At 37.8% G+C, this 20,640-nt stretch overlaps 7 protein-coding genes across 7 annotated transcripts; 5 read left to right on the forward strand and 2 right to left on the reverse strand. All coding sequences in view use genetic code 12, as the record gives it.

The window, feature by feature from the left end:
• Positions 1-3,852: 3,852 nt before the first annotated feature.
• SPAPADRAFT_59727 (uncharacterized protein) lies at positions 3,853-4,077 on the reverse strand (the record flags this gene model as incomplete). Its single annotated transcript, XM_007373826.1, has 1 exon — positions 3,853-4,077. A coding segment is annotated over one exon (225 nt), but the record flags the coding sequence as incomplete, so codon positions are not given.
• Positions 4,078-4,390: 313 nt separating this feature from the next.
• Positions 4,391-7,713, forward strand: SPAPADRAFT_59728 (uncharacterized protein; the record flags this gene model as incomplete). The annotated part of the gene is made up of 1 exon (XM_007373828.1): positions 4,391-7,713. One exon carries the CDS (start codon positions 4,439-4,441, stop codon positions 6,152-6,154), a length of 1,716 nt encoding a protein of 571 aa, XP_007373890.1.
• ULP2 (SUMO protease) lies at positions 4,391-7,723 on the reverse strand (the record flags this gene model as incomplete). The annotated part of the gene is made up of 1 exon (XM_007373827.1): positions 4,391-7,723. One exon carries the CDS (start codon positions 7,684-7,686, stop codon positions 6,151-6,153), a length of 1,536 nt encoding a protein of 511 aa, XP_007373889.1.
• Positions 7,724-11,004: 3,281 nt separating this feature from the next.
• VTC3 (vacuolar transporter chaperone) lies at positions 11,005-13,924 on the forward strand (the record flags this gene model as incomplete). The annotated part of the gene is made up of 1 exon (XM_007373829.1): positions 11,005-13,924. The coding sequence occupies one exon, from the start codon at positions 11,426-11,428 to the stop codon at positions 13,853-13,855; it is 2,430 nt and encodes an 809-aa protein (XP_007373891.1).
• A 165-nt stretch (positions 13,925-14,089) lies between these two features.
• Positions 14,090-14,861, forward strand: SPAPADRAFT_59729 (coatomer subunit zeta; the record flags this gene model as incomplete). The annotated part of the gene is made up of 1 exon (XM_007373830.1): positions 14,090-14,861. One exon carries the CDS (start codon positions 14,111-14,113, stop codon positions 14,687-14,689), a length of 579 nt encoding a protein of 192 aa, XP_007373892.1.
• SPAPADRAFT_59730 (uncharacterized protein) lies at positions 14,091-16,196 on the forward strand (the record flags this gene model as incomplete). Its single annotated transcript, XM_007373831.1, has 1 exon — positions 14,091-16,196. The coding sequence occupies one exon, from the start codon at positions 14,860-14,862 to the stop codon at positions 15,874-15,876; it is 1,017 nt and encodes a 338-aa protein (XP_007373893.1).
• A 2,817-nt stretch (positions 16,197-19,013) lies between these two features.
• On the forward strand, positions 19,014-20,594 carry SPAPADRAFT_54463 (uncharacterized protein; the record flags this gene model as incomplete). Its single annotated transcript, XM_007373832.1, has 1 exon — positions 19,014-20,594. One exon carries the CDS (start codon positions 19,014-19,016, stop codon positions 20,592-20,594), a length of 1,581 nt encoding a protein of 526 aa, XP_007373894.1.
• Between the last annotated feature and the right edge of the window lie 46 nt (positions 20,595-20,640).

The raw sequence follows: 20,640 nt of genomic DNA on the forward strand, positions 1-20,640 counted from the left end.
GTGTAGATCCTGGTGGTGTACTTTCACTAGCAGGTGGTGGTGGTGGTGGTGCTGTCTCAGTAACAGGTGGTGGTGGTGGTGGTGGTTGTGTAGATTCAGTCAGCTTCGAGCTTGTAGATCCAGGAGGGGTACATTCTGGTGGAGTACATACTGGTGGAGTAGATCCTGAAGGGGTACTTTCACTAGCTGGTGGAGGAGGTGGCGGTGCTGTCTCAGTAGCTGGTGGAGGTGGGGGAGGTGATGTGGATTCAGTCAGCTTGGAGCTTGTAGATCCTGGAGGAGTACATTCCGGTGGAGTACATACTGGTGGAGTAGATCCTGGAGGGGCGCTTTCACTAGCTGGTGGAGGGGGTGGTGGTTGTGTAGATTCAGTCAGCTTCGAGCTTGTAGAGCCTGGAGGGGTAGAACCTGGTGGAGGAGCAGGCATTGTCTCACTAGCTGGTGGTGGAGGAGTAGATTCAGTCTCCATCGAGCTTATACAGTCTGCGGGAGTACTTTCGAGTGGAGGGCATTCTGGAGTACTTTCACTAGCTGGTGGAGGAGGTGGAGGTATTGTCTCAGTAGCTGGTGGAGGAGGTGGTGGTTGAGTAGATTCAGTCAGCTTAGAGCTTGTAGAGCCTGGTGGAGTGCAATGTGGTGGAGTACACCCTGGTGGTGTTGGTTTTGGCGGTGGTTTCTCGCCACACTTGGGTTTCCAACACATAAGTGGGTAATCGACCTGTTTCAAGTCACAACCGGTTATATACTTGGCAGCACAAGAATTCCAAGTATATTCAAATTGGAATGGAGTGGAACAAACAACATGGCCATAATTAGTAACTTCCATAACCCAACGAGCAGTAAAATGATATTCCTTACCTTCAATCTTATTAATACCTTTAGCTTTGTGGAAGAGAGTAATCAAACCGCCCTTATGACGTAAGCAAATGGATGTTAAATCTTCTACTGGGTATTTCTTTTCAATTTCAAATTCAATCAGAACTTCGTAGGAATTCCCAGAAATCCATTTGACTTCTTTGTATTGCAATTGGTGCAACGATGGATAATGTTTTAAAAACGCATGTTTTCCAAAAAACACAGGACATTTAGGAAGAGGCTTGCATTCGCCCTTTGGCTGAGGCAAGAATGTTGCTTCTGCAACCAGAAACAATAGTAAATAAACTATGAACAAATAATTCATCGATAATAGTTTGCAAATTTCTTAATAAACAAAGACAGAGCAAAGTACATAAACTTGAGGATATTCCTGGACTATTTATAATTCATAATTCAAACTCATGTATATGGGAATATATCTGTAAACACTACTCTCCATATTCGTCAACTCAAGCACTTCGTCTATTTGATTGTAGTGATATACTTATAATTGTTCTATTTGCATTGTTGGGAACTGGAAGACTATCAACATTAACTGAATTTGTGTAGCACTTTTCCATTCTAAGTATAACTGCTGCATGGCTAAAATATACAGTTGAAACATTCAGTTGTTTGACCAAAGGGTAATCATCCTTTTGTAGATGATCAAATCAGTTTACTAAACAACCGCATGTGTTCTTTTCTGTACCTATACCACGCCACATATCATACATGATTTATAACTGTAGCTATTAGTCAAATTCAATAACAGAATCAGTCTACCAATATTCTAAGAATATAATCCTTTTTCAACTTTTCTAACGGCATTCTGCTTCTTTTCACAAGATTCTGCTACCATTTTTTTCAGTAAATCACTGGTATGTAAGTCGGAGATCAAAATATTTACCTGATACTTTTTCCCCGGCGCTCACAACGCGCTTGTGACACAAAACTGATTTTCCAATAAGGGCATAGCCAAGAATAAGATAACTGATAGGGTTATAGGCTGGAAACAAACCAAAGGCATTTCTAGGACTCGGTTAATCCCAAACAAACTGGATGGATAGTTGTTTTTTTTTCCTTTTTGAGAACATTATGACGTGTATAGGAAAGTATTGCACTTTGTCAAAAGAGAAATAACGCCATGTGTCTTTCGCTAAAGAAGTCTAGAACAAGAAAACACAGCCTTACGGATATTCTTCTTTTCGAGATTTCGAATGGACTTTTCGTATCTAGTTCGAATTCAAAACAATTTGCTGCAAGTGTCGAAGGTAATTTTACGAAGTAGTGCTGTATTTGAACTTGGTAGCATCAGTTGGAACTTCAGAAATAGACTAACCAGGAGGTTGGCTGTGGACACTAATCCTGGCTAAGCCTTGAATCAATCTTTCCTGGAAGTTTCAAAAAATACTTTCCCACTCTAAATGACAATTCTGTACTTCCAACCCAAACTTTGAAGAAGATGTGCATCTGGAAAGAAAGATCACAAGGCGGCCGAAAGTTTCAACTTTAAATTTGACGGATTTTTTTCAACCAATGCAACAGTTTGTTCTATGCAGGTTTCTCATGAACAGAATACATTTACGAGTTTCACAATATGCACAGTACTCAAGTTTGGTTATATTGCATGATCCATCCATTGAATGGTCGCACTTCTAAAAATAACTATATTTTGCTATAGGGGTTCTTTTCTTGTGTTGAATTTCAAGTTTCATTGTCCGTTACAGTACCACATCCCATCAGTTCATTACGATTTGGATTGCTATGAAATAGATCTTCTTTGAAATACCTTTTTGATACCTCTTGAAAGCAACTTTAACTCTATTGTAACATGAACCTTCCCTTACAATGGGCCAGACAGTAGTCCAAAACTTTAATGTATTGTTTATAATATGTCATATCAGGCCATTGGAAGCATGTTTGTTACATCTGCAAATGGCAACAAGTTAGACTCTCGCATCTAGAACAATCAAAGGGAGAGCACGAATACTAAGTAATTTACTAAAGGAATGGTTTGATAATTCCTGGATTTATAACTTCTAAGTTCACATATATTGTAGTTCAAACTTTATTGGTTGCATCGCTCGGTATACTTTACATTTCTCATATTTGTTATAATAGATTCAGTACGAGAGTAGTATTTTTAAAAATGAAGAGAACAACACCATTATATTGAGAGGTTCTGGATTCAGTTGTATGATGAAATATACAATATTAAGTTGTAATAATTTGGTTAATTTGAGCATCTGACCAAATTTCTATTCTTGCTTCCAGTTTATCCCTAATATCCTTAATCTTGGAAGCTTCCCTTGTACAAAGAGACTAGGTCATAATGGTATAGACTCGTGGTCAACTCGGTGATTACATCTACTATATAAGTCATCCTTATTGTATCTTTTAATTATTTGGTGTTTCTACAAAAAAAAAGTATTTTGACAGTGGCAACTTATCTGATATTGCTTAATATTTTTCAGTTAGTGCGATTGGTCCTCATAAACAAATATACAGAGACTGTATTTTGCTACTGAATTCCTTATCATTTTCATGCTAGTGGCAACCACCGGTATTCTAACATATGTAATAGTCTAGTTACCATGACAGCAATCAATTGTATCGTATCTGTCAAACCCGGGGGCGGTCTCCCCCCCACAAATTAAAGTTGCTGTATTAAATCGTTCCATTTTATTTTTTTTTTGCCATTTTCTTTCTCTATCCCCTTACCCCATCTGGCCACTAACCAAGGATCAATTCTCCCTCTATGTTAACGAGAACACTCAATTGTGCTCCTGTGAGCTACAATTGTGTCAGACGAGCCCTTTGTACACCACTACTCCATCACCATTATTACTCAACTGATATATCTAAGCTCAAAGAACAAGCAGATACAACCAAATCAGACGAGGCATCCACAACGGGAGTAATAGATAAAACGTCAAGCGAGGTTTTATTATACTACGACAACATCTTTCCTTGGTCCAACAGAGGTCTATTGTCCCGTTACTTCAAATGGTTATTCCCTCTGAATGTCAATGAAGCTAATTTGCGAGATAAAGTGACATCACTTTCTTCGCCGTTGCCTGAGGATGTTGAAATCACCGATGTTGTCCCGTTAAGACGTGATGACGGTGCTTTTATAAAATACAAGATCCCACCGGGTCTTGCCCCTGCCAGCTTCATAACCACGGTTAAGAATAACGTGGAGGTCGAACATGGCAAAACAGTTCTGAAATTGTTAACTTGGTGGGCTCCTGGAATTCGTGTATTTGATGTCAAAGGTACTCCATGGATTGAAGATTTGAAACGATTTCCTAGTTCAAAACTTGCTGTAAAGTATCAAGGAGATGTACAATTGACTGAAGAAGAATTGTATGTTTTATTCAGAAGGTATGGTCTCATAAATGATATAGTTGTTTCTTCAACTGAACCAACAAAAATCTCATTTAGATCAATAAGATCAGCTATAAGTGCAAGAAATTGTATAAATGGATTGACATTCAAAGGAACAACAGTTCATTTAACCTATGTTCCGGTGCAACGAGTTAACTATTTGACAAATTTCATTGTGAATCATACCAAAATAGCCATGCCCATCTTGTTAGCGCTTTTAGCCACTGCAGCTGTACTCATTTTCGATCCAATCAGACAATGGTTTATTGAATACAAGATCAACCATAGCAATGAATCTTACAAGAAATCTAAATGGTTTAGAATGATTTACGTACCATACACTTCTATTCGTGATTGGATATCTATAAGCTATGATTACTACATTGATACTCCCGATGAAGAGAACCTTTCGGAAAAACAACAACCAACCAAGATTGAACCGGAAGACAATTTGTTCTGGTATGAACGAATGGAGAAATCAAAACAAGTTAGACTATGGATCAAGGAAAACACCAATACTTTCATCATAGTCAAGGGCCCACCAGGGTCAGGAAAAGAGGAATTCATTCTTGAACACACGTTACACAATGATGATAAATTGAACAAACGAGTCTTGATTATTGAATGTGACCAATTGGCAAAAGCCCGTTCTGATAATGCACTATTCAAAAATTCTGCCTCGCAATTGGGTTATTTCCCTGTGTTTACATGGACAAACAACTTGTCAAGATTTATTGATTTGGGAATCCAGGGCTTAACTGGACAAAAGTCAGGATTAAGTGAGAGTAAAGAAACCCGGGTCAAGGGAATGTTCCTGTTGAGTATTCAAGCTATTCGTCATATAACTGATAAAGAGTATTCGAATTATGTCAAGAGTGTTGAACGTGCCAATCGAGGAAAACCTGAGAATGCCAAGGTTGAGATTCTCAATCAAGAAGATTTCTTGCAACAACATCCTGAATGTAAGCCAATTGTCGTGGTGACTAAATTTGCTCGTAAGGCAGATACTGCTGGTAATGATTTCATATTTCCCATGATTGCCGAATGGCTGTCTAACCTTGTTCAAAACAATATTGCCCATGTAATATTCCTGACGGCTGATGTAGGAAGTTTGCAACATTTAAACGATGCCTTACCTAATCAAGTGTTCAAAGACATTTCCCTTTCTGATGCATCCATGACAAGTTCTAAACAATATGTATGCGAGCAATTAAAATTGGCAGAGGGTAAAACCGCCAATATCGAAAACTGTATTGAGCCAATTGGTGGAAGAATGTTGGATTTACAAGCATTTGTAAGACGTGTAAAATCGGGGGAAACTCCAAATATTGCCATTACTGAAATGATTAATCAAGCTTCTGAATTAATCACCAGTTTCTTTTTAGAGAACCATAAGATTGAACAAGGTGACCACAATTGGACAACTGCTCAGGTTTGGGTATTAATGAAAATGTTGTCTAAATCAGATAAGGTCAAGTATAATGATTTGATTAAACTGCCATTGTTTGGATCATCTCCAGATACTGTCAACACTTTATCGACTTTAGAAAAATATGATTTGGTGGCATTGAAACGTGATAAGGGTGTATTGAATGAAATAACTACAGGTCGTCCTTTGTTTAAAGCAGCATTCCGGAATATCATTAAAGATGTATACATTTGGAAACTATATGAAACAAATTATCTTTCCAGTTTGGTTAAAATTGAAGTGGACAATATTCAAAAATTAGAAAATGAACTAGTACAAATATCGAAATTGGAAGGGAAATTAAATGGTAGAATTGATTATCTAGTCAAGAAGATTGATGCATCAACCACAAAGATTATCAATTATGAGAAGCAAATTAGTGAGGTTGGACAATTCACTGGTGATAAACATCAAAAGTCGTCTTCTTTTTTAGGTATTTTTTAATCTGTTAATAAATGATTATTTATGATTTCATGCGTCATTCTTCTTCTAATTATCTTCATATCTCTTTGACCAAACCTCAAACCTTCGCGTGACGCAATGAACTTTGCAGCCGTGCATGTGAACACCCCACAATCATATCCATTCTTTTGTTGAGGAGTTTGCTTGTGATGTGGATGCAATGTATACTCTACTGGGGCGTGGCCTACCCGATTTGCTTCCATGTTCATATAGTGATTCAAGTTCGTGACTGCAGCCGTGTTTCCGATAGATTGACTGTCCAATGAATCATAGTATGTAATTGTCGCCTTTACATTATCAATCACGGTCAATGCCCAATGTGTTGAGGATATATTGACCGGAACCAAAATCATATCTTTTTCAAACGGGTTCAACTTCTTTCGTTTCCCCCATCTTTCAACACCCTTGTACCCCTTTGTTTCGAGATTTGAATAGAAATGGGTCGTCCATGCAAAAACCTTGGGGTAATCTTTCATGATTAAATTAAGATAATAATCAATGATATTGTCATTCAACCAACGACCATCCTGCAAGGTCTGTAGATCCTTGGTTGTTATCTCAATTTGGAAATTCGACACAAATAACTGATGGGGATTAGTTGATTTCCAGGCATTGTAAACATGTGTCAATTGATCAGAAGTCAACGGTTTCACAGCTGAAAGAAAGTCAAGTCGTTTCGCCGTGATCACATCCTGGAGCTTATCTTGGGCTGATTGGTAAATGCTGGATATTCTGTCAATATAGAAATTGGAAATGAAGTTGTCAACAATGGAATAAGACGTCATAGAAATAGGTTTTGAAGGTACGTAATAGTTCAAAATTGATTTCCTGTATGCGTCATGGGGGTTGAGTGTAAGTGATGAGATTTGTGATGAACTGCGTGGCATGGTTATGTCTAAGATAGTGGAATCATAATTAGGTGGAAAAGTGGGTGCTGGTTTGAATGGTGATGTCCTCCTTGGTCTAGGGATAGCTATAGACAAGTCTGTTCCATATTGTGGTTCATCGGTGTTGCTCTGTTGATTTATCTGTTGATGTTGGCGTAATCTATTAAACGCCAATTCCTGTAACACATCATGAGGACTGTTGCTTAACTTTGCAGTAGATATCTCATCCTCTTCATAATCTAATAATATGCTATTCTGCTGTCGTGGTGGCAGTTGAGCTGAATTGTGGTCGATATTTGTGTTAACGGCAACAATTTCAATACTGGAGTTCTCCAGTGGAGTCGAACGTGAAATTGGCAGAACGTCTTTAACAAAGTCCACTTCTTGTTCCTGTGGTGGGCTATGAAGGAATGAAGATACGTGAATGTATATATAATGCAAATAATTAAATATGAATTGAAATATGTTATGTGGAACAATCAGTTGCAGATTGGTGACAAGATTGGTTGGTGGCTCAAGCTTAACAGGATTAACAGGATTCTTGGTAACTAAACTGTTATTATGATATCGACCATACAGTCGTCTACTATAAGCTAATGGATTCTCTATATCTGAATCATAAGACATTATTGTAGAGTATACCGAATGAGCACTAATCTGATTCATTTAATGGATTTTCTATTGCTGGTTGGTTTCATTTTTATGCACTGAAAAGTGCGAAAGTTGCAAGAAATTTTGACAGTGCTAAAAGCTGACAACAGTAAGATCTGGGATAGTGAGCGAGGGTGTACTTTATATTACAGCTAAGTTGATGCAAACCTCAATTGTATTTATTATTTGAAAACTCTAACTGGATCTATATAGCTTTAAGTGTCAATTAATGAAGCAACCATAGATATTTGATAAAAACACTCAACAAATCATTTTTTTACCCACAATAGCTTGCAAAGCGACTCGTGAATTTGATAAAAATTCAGCTTCTAGGGGTATATTCCTCAACTTCACCAATCACCATTAACCATTGATTGTAGGATGTTTTCGTTGAATGTTTTTTTTTCTCATAGAACACCTGCTAAATCTGACTAATTCAACCATCCTTCCAGATGTAATTAACTTGAGCTAGCCTAAATGAATGGGGTTTTTTTGTTGAAAAGATAAATATTGTCAGTAAACCTAGACCGGATGACACATATCACTAAGTTAATCTTATTCTGATAAGGCTTGTTGAGTGGGCGTTGGCCAGAGGTGCTTCTTCTTCTTCAATCAATTGGTTTAAAGAGGAAGATTTTTAACTTTAGCTTGGGGGGGCTTTATAATGCATTTGTCAGTTTATAGATCTTGTAAATGCATTACAAAACCACAAAGGATACGCACAAGATGATAATGATAATGTTTTCAGGGAACTAGATACTACCGCCCATATAGGCCACAACAAAAATGAGTAAGAGAAACATTTGTTGTTGAATTTGATGGAGTTAGAATAATTGGATCTCTAAAGCCACTCTCGACATAAAGGTGGTGATAAAAATGTGTATAAACTTCTCATAAGGAAAACTGAACCACAAGAAATTCCAAGAAATATGAACCATCTTAAAATGGAGAGAGCTAGTCGTGCAAGATCGAGATCTGACAAAGAAAGCGAACATCATCAAACTATTGAATCCAGTCACAAAATGTAATTCTCTTCAACAAGCTTCTGATTCCTGTGATATTTTCTTGACTCGCATTCTATTTCTTACCACGTTAGCTCTATTTCCTTCTTGAAGGTAAATTCACAAGGAATTCCTTAGGGTCAAGTACTCCTTGTTAGTGAGATTATTCAATTGCTAGTTATGTGAGTATAAAATTGGCTCAAAGTATTGCCTATTTTATCTCACCTTTGAATCTTTGAACTACATGAGAAGATACTATAAAGAAAGGTGGGAATAAATTGTTTGTAAACAAATTAGGTTAGATTTATACTCGTGCGGATCCTTGTTCCCGTGTTTTTTGATTTGTATTTTTTTGGGGGCAGCGTAACTATTCACCTTAGCGCACGAAAGCAGGACGAGTGCGTAACGGGATGTGCTATATATAGCTTGTTACTATCTGAATCATTAGTTTGCTATAAACAGTAATAGAGTCGAATAGCCGTAGTAATATATAAAGAGAAATTTGGTGAATGTTTAAGATTTGTGATTGTTGAAACCTTTTTACTTGGAATTGTTCGAATTTTGCTAAAAATTTACAGACAATCGTGGAACATAATTCCCTAACCAGATCTAGAGAGAAGGGGGGGGGATTGTATCAAACTCATAATAAACAGACATTATATTTAACCCTGTATAGCTACGGTAGATAATCCTTAATGGAACATTCCAGGTGCAATACCCAATCAATAGCAGAGTTGAACATTCAAATCAAACTGTGCTCAAAACCTATAAAGGCAACAGTCGTTTAATTTACGAACAAACTTTAACCCAAACTTGTGTACACACACTAAACCTCGTGTGACTTCAACCTTCTTTCATTTTCTACTTATATTTCTATTGGCTTAGAAAACAGCAAGAACTTGTTTGAGTCAAGGTACAAAGCGAGACTATACTTCGGCGTTAAATTGGGCAACGTGTCGTGTGAGCCTTGTATGCCTTGAGCATTGTATTGGGGGAGACAATAGTTTGGGCCAATAGAATTGCCATAGTGGATCACAAAACCTCGATTAAGTGAGTGAAAAAATATTTTTGAAAATTAGATGTATTAATTGCGGTTTACGAAGAAGGTTAAGTATGAATAGCCTTGAAAGAGAAAACCTTGGCATGTCATGGGGTTAGATAATATGATATACTTTTGACATAATGTACAGAAGTAACTCGTCACAAGATGTTTTAGTTTATAGCCAGTAGTTCGTATTAGAAGACACTAGGCTAGTTTACGCATCTAGTCCCCACTAAAAAAAAGGAAGATCGCCTCCAAAATTCTTTAGCCCACGTGGTGCCTGAATTATTTAATTGAATAATAATTTTATAGCTGGTGCAAAGACAAAAAAATAATATTTTTTTGGAAAGTGTCGTAATAGTTTTTGAAGGACTGAAATTTTCGCGACATGACATGTTGTCATTTTTTTAAGGGATGATGATGGAGATGATGGTGACAATGAGATGGGGAGGATGAGTATGGCTGTTAGAATTGTCAGAGCAATTATGTGTAGACAATTAGGCTCAATTGGGAATTTGCTAACAATTATATGTAGTTATTTTGTTCAATTGTAAACATTCTAGTCCATAACCTGCAACCCAATGTCCAATCTCACAAAAGACAAGAAATCCACGGAGTAAAATGCCGATACGACATCGTGTGGTAATGCCTGCTTCTATTCGCCCAAGTGCCCCCCCAAAATGTCCCGTTCTTTCCTAGAAACGGCAGAACTTTTTATTTCAAGACACAAAAACTCAGGGACAAAGAGGCACGTTTTCTAATACGAAAAATAAAAATTAATTATTTTAATTTGAGGTGCGGTTTTAGGCGCGATGGGTTAGATTTCTTTTTGGAAAACATGCGACATGAGTCCAGGACCTGATATTGGAGATGTGCATGACGGTACGATAATGACTGAGATGCGTGCCTTGTGAGCTGGGTGTATCTGATCGGGTTGGATCTGGTTGATCTGTGTTAGATTTAGGGTTACATTTTTGCGACATAAAAGTTAGACTACAATGGAAGAATTGATATGTACCGAAACCACAAAGGGAAATAATTATGCATGATAATAATAAATTATTTTTTTTTGGTCATAATTACAGTAGTAAAAATGTCGCTGATTTTCCATTTATAGACATTACAAGAGTCAAGCGTGCAGACAAGGCAGTAGGCATTTTCCCGATGGAGCTTGTTGTTGTCGTTGCGGATGAGGCCATCGTAAGTAAATATATAAAAGTTGAGCCATCCCCCTTTCACTGCTCAAGTCACATCCAGTTTTTTTCTTGTCTTATCTTTGGTTTCTTCTGATTAGTCTCTGGTTCGCAGACATAACAACAGACACAACTGCAGACACAACAACAACAGACACACATCTGTTGAGACATTTGAAGAGAGCGAATAATTTCAAATTATTTTTAACTTTAGCTTACATTGCATTCTTTAAGCCAGTTGTTTGTTCCAGACACGTTTATCGGTTAAGTCGTGACAAGCAAAAAAAAAAAAGAATTGAATTTAAATTAAGAAAAAAAAAAAGGGAAAGCCAAATCTACCAAGTTTTTTCTTTTAACTGAAACAGAGAAGAGTCAACGTTGCATTCATATAAGTACAGCCACATCTCATCTCAATCCAGTTAAGCTTTTTCTAGTAATTTTTATTCATATCCTCTTCAATCAATCAAAGCACATAGATTATGTCAGTATCACCAACCACAAAGGAACCAATCAACAATAGCAACACCAGTACGAGTTCAAAGGAAGAGCACACTAAAATGTTATTTGGTACTAAATTAGAACGAGAAATTTACCAACCATGGAGAGAACACTACATTAAATACAACCAATTGAAAAAGCTCCTCAAGGAAGGAGTCATCCTCAAGAACAATTGGACCGACAAGGACGAACAAACTTTTGTCAGTGCTTTGGATGAAAACTTGGAACTGGTGTTTGGATTCCAACATGAAAAGTTCGACGAATTGAATGACGAATTGAACCATTTGCAAAGCTTGACCGAATCTCCAAAGGACGATTTCGATGTCGACTCTTTCCTGAAGAAATTGGACTCTATTTTAGAACAAGCACAATTGTTGGAGCATTTCCAAAGATTGAACTATACCGGGTTCATCAAGATCGTTAAGAAGCACGACAGATTACATCCAAACTACTCCGTCAAGGCTTTGCTTAATGTTAGATTAAAGAAGTTGCCATTCCACTCTGAAGATTATTCTCCATTGTTGTACAAGGTTGGTACCTTATTCCAATTCTTGAGAGACAACTACGAAGTTGATCAAAGTTTGAGTAAATTGAGTTCCTTCAATGACGGTGCTTTAAGCGGCGAGTTCCAATCTTTTAAGTTTTGGATCCACAGAGACAACCTTATGGAGGTTAAAACTACCATTTTAAGACATTTGCCAGTGTTGATTTACAAGTCTGGGTTAGGTGATAACAATGACGATGACGACGACGACGATGAAGACGAAGAAGCTGAACAAGGTGACAATGACCAAACCATCAATTGTCTTTACTTTGACAATGAGCATTTTGATTTGTACAATCACAAGCTTACCAAGCTCAACAATTCGTCTACTCTTCGTATCAAGTGGATTGGTAAATTATCTGACAAGCCAAAGATTTCCTTGGAACGTAAAGAGTTTGATGTCAATTCCAACTTCCACATGGATGAAAAGATTGAATTGAGACAAAAATATATCAATGACTTTATTATTAACAAGAACATTCCAAAGAAGTTGGTCAAGCTAAATGGCGAAGAACCAGTCAAGACCTTGCTTGAATTCATTAAGGAACACTCATTACAACCAGTCTTGAGAACTACCTATAACAGAACTGCATTCCAAATTCCAGGTGATGACAAGATTAGAATTATCATTGATTCTAACTTGACCTTTATCAGAGAAGACTCATTTGACCCTCAGTTACCTATCAGAGATCCACAACAGTGGCACAGATTAGACTTGGATAATGCCAAGAACCCTCAGCAATTCTTGCGTAAGGGTGAATTCAACAAATTCCCATTCTCTACCATGGAAATTAAGATCAAGAAGAGTTCTGTCAAGAACTTCAAGAAGTTACAATGGATCAATGAATTGATCAACTCTTCTTACTTGGTCAAGGAAATTCCAAACTTTTCCAAGTTCATCCATGGTGTTGCTTCATTATTCTTGGAAGATGACAAGTTGGACAACATTCCAATGTGGTTCAATGAATTAGAAGCTGATTTGATTAATGATGATGTTCCAAGAATTCCAACCAGTGCTTCCTCAAGCAACCAAATTGCTAGCATTTCCGATGAAGACAATTTATCCAAGTTCAAGTCGATGATTCTCAAAAACAACACTTCAAACTTCCAACCTCGCTCAGCTTCATTCTCTGGATCCATGTTGTACTCAACTAAGGAAGATGATGAGCTGATTGAAACTCCTCCACCACCAGCCCAAATCACCACTATCATTGAAGAAAGCAGCGCCAAGCCAGTTACACCATCATACGGTCTTGCTGGTGCTACTACTGACGACCAATCTTCTGATTTTGAAGATGAAGACGAGTCAGACCTTCCTAAGCCAAGTCCACTCACCAGATTGTTGCACATTCCTTCCAAGTTGTTGAATGTTGATTCTGAGGATGAAGAAATTGACTTGCCTGTCGGTGTCTCCAAACCAAACGAATGGATCAAGAACATGGGTCCGATCAAGATTGAACCAAAGGTTTGGTTAGCCAATGAAAGAACTTTCAACAGATGGTTACACGTCACCACCTTGTTATCTTCATTGACTTTCATTATCTACTCCTCCACCATGGCTTCTAACTTTGAAGGGTTGTCCACCTTCTTGGCCTACTTCTACTTTGGACTTACTTTGTTCAGTGGTGTTTGGGGATACTATATCTTCATGAAGAGAAGACAAATCATCATGGAGAGATCCGATAAGCATTTAGACAATTCAATTGGTCCATTAATCATTGCTGTTGGGTTGATTGTGGCCTTGATTATCAACTTTATATTTGGATGGAAGAATTTGAATTTGGAAGATCCGGAACACCAAGTGTTTTACATGGAAAACCCAATGCATAAGAAGATTCACGATTTTGTTGTTAGTTTAGTTAAATAAGTTTGCGTGCTGCGTGATGCGTGCTCGTCTGTTTGTATATTAAATGTCATATATTACTAGTCTATGCCAGAGATAGCTGTAGTGGTTAGTATTTAGCATTCCCACTGGTGGAGGCTATACGTCTGGTCACGTGGACTGGTGTCCTGCATACAGCACCAGCCAATTTCTGTCTGAAATCACCACCGTGTTGGCAAAGAAAAAAAAACAGCCTCAGGTTGAACCAACCCACCACCTAGACGGCCTTATTGGGTAACCATGTCATTGAATATTTCGTTATATACAATCTCTGCTGTTCTAATATTAGACAATGAGGGAAACAGAGTCTTTTCCAAGTACTACCATTCATCATTAGAGGAAACTAGTGATTCCCAATTTGAAACCAGTTCTCAACAAATTAAATTTGAAAAGTCGTTGTTTGGCAAAATCAACAAGATAAATCAAGATATTTTACTCTACGACAACCATTTAATCGTTTATAAGCAAACCAACGATGTCATAGTTGTGCTTGTTGCCAAGATTAACGAGAATGAAAGTTTGATTTACTCCACGTTGGCCAACTTGTTTGAAGCTATAAGTATATTATTGGACAACACCATCGACAAACAAACCATTTTGGATAAATTCGACATGGTTAGTTTGGCCATCGATGAAACCATAGACGACGGTATCATAATTGAATACGATCCAGCTACAATTGTGTCCAGAGTGACTAATCCGCCATCTAGTCATTACGATGTCAATTTGAAGAATATCGATATCAGCGAAAAGGGGATCTTCAACGCGTTATCCTTTGCTTCTAAGAAGATTGGTGAAAGATTACAGCAGGGTTTGTAATAGCTATAGTGTACATTTTCCTCTTTTTTATCCGTTAATATACACACACATACAAAGTTTTCTTTCTCACTGTATAAAACCACCGAAAAATAAACGTCAAAAATTTCTTACAACCAAACCAACATAAACAGACAAAGTTTGCCGTGGCAGTATCAGCAACAGTAGTAGCCATGTCCGACTCATTCCATTTCAGTCTACTTCGTATATCAATAGCACAAATACTCAAAGCCAATGGGTTTGACAAGTGCAAACCATCAACATTGAACATCCTCACTGACATCTATATCCAGTACCTCACCAAACTAATTCAAACCTCAATAAAATGCAGCCAGTTACGAACACGATCAAACACACCGGAATTGCAGGATGTAACACAGTCGTTGATACTAGCTGGCGCTATTAAGCCCAAGAACATTCTCCAATTGAATGATGATAGATTTGAAGAGTCTCCGTATAACACACAATCCGTGGATTCATTCAAAAATTGGACATTGTACAGCGAAAACAATTCCACCGCACGGAAACTTAACGAGTTACCTCCCAACCTTATAAAGAACTTGATAGAGAAAAGAAAGCTTGATATAAACGACGGCGAAACCGATCAACAACGACGCAAACGAAAATACAAAGAACGCCAGGATTATTACAATCAACTTAAGTTAGACCGACATGAACCGGAAGAAGACGAAGATTTAATTACCAGTAAAGATCAATTGAAATGGTTTAATTATTTGATTGAAAAAGATTTGAAATTGGGCCATGATTTGAAGTTCTTGACTACTCAAGCCAACGTAGTGCAGGAGTTTATGAAGTATCAAAATAATACAAAGTTTCATCCAGGGAATACCAATAGAATCACTCAACATTTGCTAAATTTGAACAAGCATGATTACTTAGTAGGTGAAGTGGATCATACTGAGGAGGATGAAGACGAACAAGTGGTACCTTCACAAGATTTAATGAACTTGCTTCCGTATAACCTAAAGTATAACGATCATTTGCTAGAAGAAGATTTAAGCAAATTCTTTGAAGTTGAACAAGACCAAAATCAAGACCAAGAACAAGAACAAGAAGTACCACTTGACAACTTAATCCATGAAGATCATGAATTTGTACAAAACCACGATGAAGACATGATCATAAATGAAGAGGGTATTGGCGGTGACAATAATTTAATGTTTATGTAGGATAGCAATAGTAATGGCTTTTGAATACTGTAATATACGTATTGTTGACATTTGCCCCAAGTTTAAAACATGTGCATTGTCAGAATTTGGAACCGGGAAGAATATACGGGAATGTTAGATGATTACCACTCATATAACATTCCTTGCATCCTCATCTAAGCTTTAACACCATTTCAATGTGCTTATTGGAAACCAGAATGTGCCACGCAGCTGTTTCGATGATTCATTGGGCGTTTTGTCGTATTACAAACGACACTTGCATGTTTACCCAAAATTTACAACACATAACTTGTAAACCAGGACCGAAATAACAAGAAGTTGGGCCTACAAAGTGATGATTATTGGACAGTACCAGACGACAACCCATAATATTATCATTGTCAACATACTTGTTCAATTTCACAGTATTCCAAGTCCCCGCGGACATAGCTATTAGGTACAGGTGAAAAGTACTTATTATAAATTTGAATGTTAGATAGATTAATTCAGCGTTTAGTAAAGAAAAGAATATTTACAAAAGTCGAAGAAAATTCTAAGGAATTTATACCCGTAAATATTCGTCATAACTCCTGCGCATAAACTCAATCCACGATCATCATTGCAGCCATTTTACCAATGGAAAATCCTGAAAACTTAACTTCTTATTCTACAAGTTCTTTACAAATCATCTAACTATCAGGCTTTGAATACACCCTGTTGAATAAATTGTCAAACGATCAAAGTCCATGGAATCCGAAAAGGGGACTAAAGGGAGTTCAAAGGGGGAAATTGAATTTTACAAAATGCAAGTTAACAAAATATCTACTAAATGGTTAGAAAATCTGCCCCCGTGTTATTAATGATACAGAAATCATTTCTAACGATCCTGTATATTTTAGAACTTGATTGGTATATATCTCAATAATATCCATTTCTATTTCGTATACAACGGGAATGGAGTCTCTTCAAGATAAGATGCTCGACTGGTGAGACATCAATTGAATTGTTAGAAGTTAGTAATAAACTGTTTTCTATTTTTTGTTGCTTTTATTTAAAATTTTTTAAAAACAAAAAGGAAAATGGCTTTGCAATCTGCTTCCAAGAATTTATCCCAGCCTTATAGTTGAAGAATGTCATTGTTTATGGAGTAAGTCTTGGTATTACAAAATGAGTTTTGGCAGGTCAATGCCAAATTCATTTATTTTTATTAAAGCAAGAAATGAACTTGGTATCAACTGATGGAAGAGAGGCGGGGGATATTATGCCGAGAAACATAATCTAGCAGAATTTTCTCTGATGTTGCAATTTGTAATCGATTTTACAAGCGAACATCGGTGATATAATTTCAAGTTCTTCGTGGACATAATTACCTCAATCATTGGCTTATTCGTATTGTTGTACGGACGACGGATTTAGCTTGTTTCTTATAAGTTCCGGCCGATAAAGCACGCAATTTTCACACACACCGGCGAAGTCTCTCGTATTACTTAATCTCCCAAAATTACGCGTCAACTGCCAAGCTCGTATAGAACCCTTGGACTAGAAACGAGAGTAGTAGTCGCATCAATCGAGATACCCGAAAGGCCAATTTCTCCAGGGAACCAACTGATGATGCATCCCTATGCGGGTTATTCGCGTACTCCGAACAATCCCGCAGGCACTATTGATCTGACGCATCTGCTGACATCCGCCCGGGCCAGCCGTAAAACAATGTAATACTTGAGAATGGATCGATCAAAAAAAAAAATGCCCCCCTGGCCGTTTAACCAGGGGAGAGTGTAAGGAGTGCAAGGAGTAGGTAAACCCTATTCGGGATAAAAATAGACGAGTAGAAAACTTTTAAGGTTTTGGGTTTTGTTATCATAATTCCGATTGGTATACGACAACAAGAATATGCTCGGATTCTTATCACGGTTGCAACATCTTGGAAGGAAGGTAGCAACCTTCTTATCTAAGTCAAGCTAAAAATCTAAGCCAAGTTCCATCGATTGTTCTCGAGCAACACAAACATTCCGAGGTATTACTTCTGTGGATTGTTTGGATATAATTACCTCAATTTGAACCTGATTATTCTCAAAGGAGGAAAAGGTGTTCTGCCGAGCAAGCCTGCGCGTCTTTGCATGAGATATTTTTTTTTCTTCTTCTTCGAAGGATTTTCTTTGCTCTCGAACATTTTCCTATTTGGGGCAAATTATTGAAAATTAAATGTAGTTTTAGACATGAAAATACCACATTGGCTAGTTAGTAAAACTCGGTTTCAACAATCATCAGATCTAATTCCAGGTATTGTTTCGTTTACATCATACGACGTCGATATAATCCCGTGGAAGTAACGTGAGCTTACCTCGTGTCTTCAGTTTAATTTTCACTTATATACCTAAAACATTGTAAAACATAGTAAAACATATATAAAACTTGACATTGCCGCAACAAAGCAAGACTCATTACAAGGGCTCTTTTAGTACCACACATTAGATCACAATACAAATGTGTAAACTTATTTGCTGTTTAACAATAGCGTTCCTGTTCCCCCCCCTCTAAATTTGCTTTCTGGCTACCCCTAAAATGCAAGTAATTTAATTTAAATTAACTCTCTCGCTATCCCCCATTTTTTTAAAAAAATAAATCCGACACGCGCGAAACCAGAAAAAAAAAATCTGAAAACCCCCCTTATCCCCCCAACAAAAAAAAGTCTAAACCAGAACAGTCACCTAAAATAAATGCACACACGTCCGCCCCAATTTTTAGTTAATTTTCAACGTTTATAACCATTTCATCATTACCTTGACTTACTACTGTTACTCCTCTGTCGTTTCATTTTGCTATACTCAAACAACTCGCTACAACTACTTGTTTCAATTACACGCCTGCCAAGATATTTCAACTGAAACACATTTGTCACTCCCTCCTCAAAAATTGTCACCACAACTGGTTTGTCTTTTATATAATTCAAGTTGAATCGTCAGTTCGATATCTTTCTACACCAACTAGTTGTTTCAACAAAGTTCAAAAGACGCGTCCTCCAATATATGATAGTTTTCCAAAACTAAGAAACTTCATCCACCAACTCCTCCTCCTGTATTATTAAAAAGTTTGCCTTTTCATTCCCAACGAAAAATTTCACCGATACCCTATAGAATATTTAATAGACATTCGCCATGATCAACAATTTGAACTTATCGCTTAAAATCAATAACAAAGCTCCAGATATGGATTCTCGCCCGTTTACGCCCATTGACGCAACGGTAAGGACACCTTTGGAACCACCACCACACAATTTGCCACACCACGGGTCGCAGTTATCCCTGCAACCCATGCAAGCATCAAACAGTTCGTCGCCGTTTTACTTTACCAATAATCCTTGGGTCGAACAACAACAGCAGCAACACCAGCAAATTTACCAAAATCCCGAGTATACTGAGTCGGATGACATTTTGACCGATATTGACGAGCCTAATGACTTTGGTCGTCGCAACTACACCATATATTTCACGCAACATTTTGACCAGTTGTTGATGTCGATATACTCGAATATCTTGTTGTTGCCTACAACCACTCCATTCCTGGGTCATATACCACCAAGTGGATTAGCTGGGAGAGTTGCCAATGAAATAATGTCAAACTTGATCAAGACCTTGAATGGAAACGGACAACCACCAATGTATGACCAACAGAGTATAATTAATCGCGAATACCTCAAGAATCACGAATACCAACCAATCATTTTACAATTGATAAGAAAGAGATTGATGGATCTTTGTCATTACAATCACAACTCCGCCCAGTTTAAGTTGCCCGAGGCCACCACGACTCAAGTTGCCGCCAACACGTTGAGACATTCGCTGATTTCAAATCTTTCCCTCAATGAAATGAATATCCTGACTTATTCAAATGGAAATGGAAGCAATTCAAGTTCGGCCAATCCAGTTCAACCTCCAAGATCAAGATCTTCTTCGTTAAATTTGAGAAAACAGTCATTAACTAGAAATAATAGTAATAACTGGTTACATGTGGGTAATATGAACAATTTGCGTCCTCCACAGGCACCACAACAAGGTGGCTACTCCAACTTCAACATAAGTACCGATTCATTACAGTCTATACAGGATTCAGTACCACAATCGATAATAACGAGAACCACACCCGTAGTCAATGCAAATAATCCGACCTTGCTCAACCAATTCCAACAGCCAAATCCGCAATACGCCATGATGATGGAATACAACCCTAATAGTAACCAAAACAGCAATACCCCACCCCCATCCCATAAGTCATCTTTGTATACCCCACCACCATCAGCCACCAACTCCTCGGCCAATTTCAACTTGCCTCCAGTTAGTGATCACGAAGAGTTTGATTATTTCCCCAGGGCAAGATCAGGATCACGGACCAATGTCCAATTCCCACAACACACCTTGAACATCGACACCAATCTCGCCAATTTACAGTTGCAACCGCCATCCATGCCCGTCAATGGCAACACGTTCAACTCATACCGTCATAACTCCAATGGAGCAATAACTTTGGATTCGCCGTTTATGTCAGCCACGACACCAGGTGATGATTACTATGGGGGGTTTCCACAGCCACAAGCACAAGCACTTGGAACGAGTCCTTCGCGTGGTGACAGTCCTGATCTGATGAAGCTTGGTGAGTCCGCTAGGTTTAATTTGCCGGCTCTGGTTAGTCTCAATGAAAAGAAGCGCGATTCTCTTAAGTTGAAACGAGGAATCCATTGATGTGGGAGGGTATTTTTATATAACATTTTGTATGTCTTTATGTTTT

This window comes from Spathaspora passalidarum (assembly GCF_000223485.1).
Source record: "Spathaspora passalidarum NRRL Y-27907 unplaced genomic scaffold SPAPAscaffold_2, whole genome shotgun sequence".
NCBI classification, from domain to species: Eukaryota; Fungi; Ascomycota; class Pichiomycetes; order Serinales; family Debaryomycetaceae; genus Spathaspora; species Spathaspora passalidarum.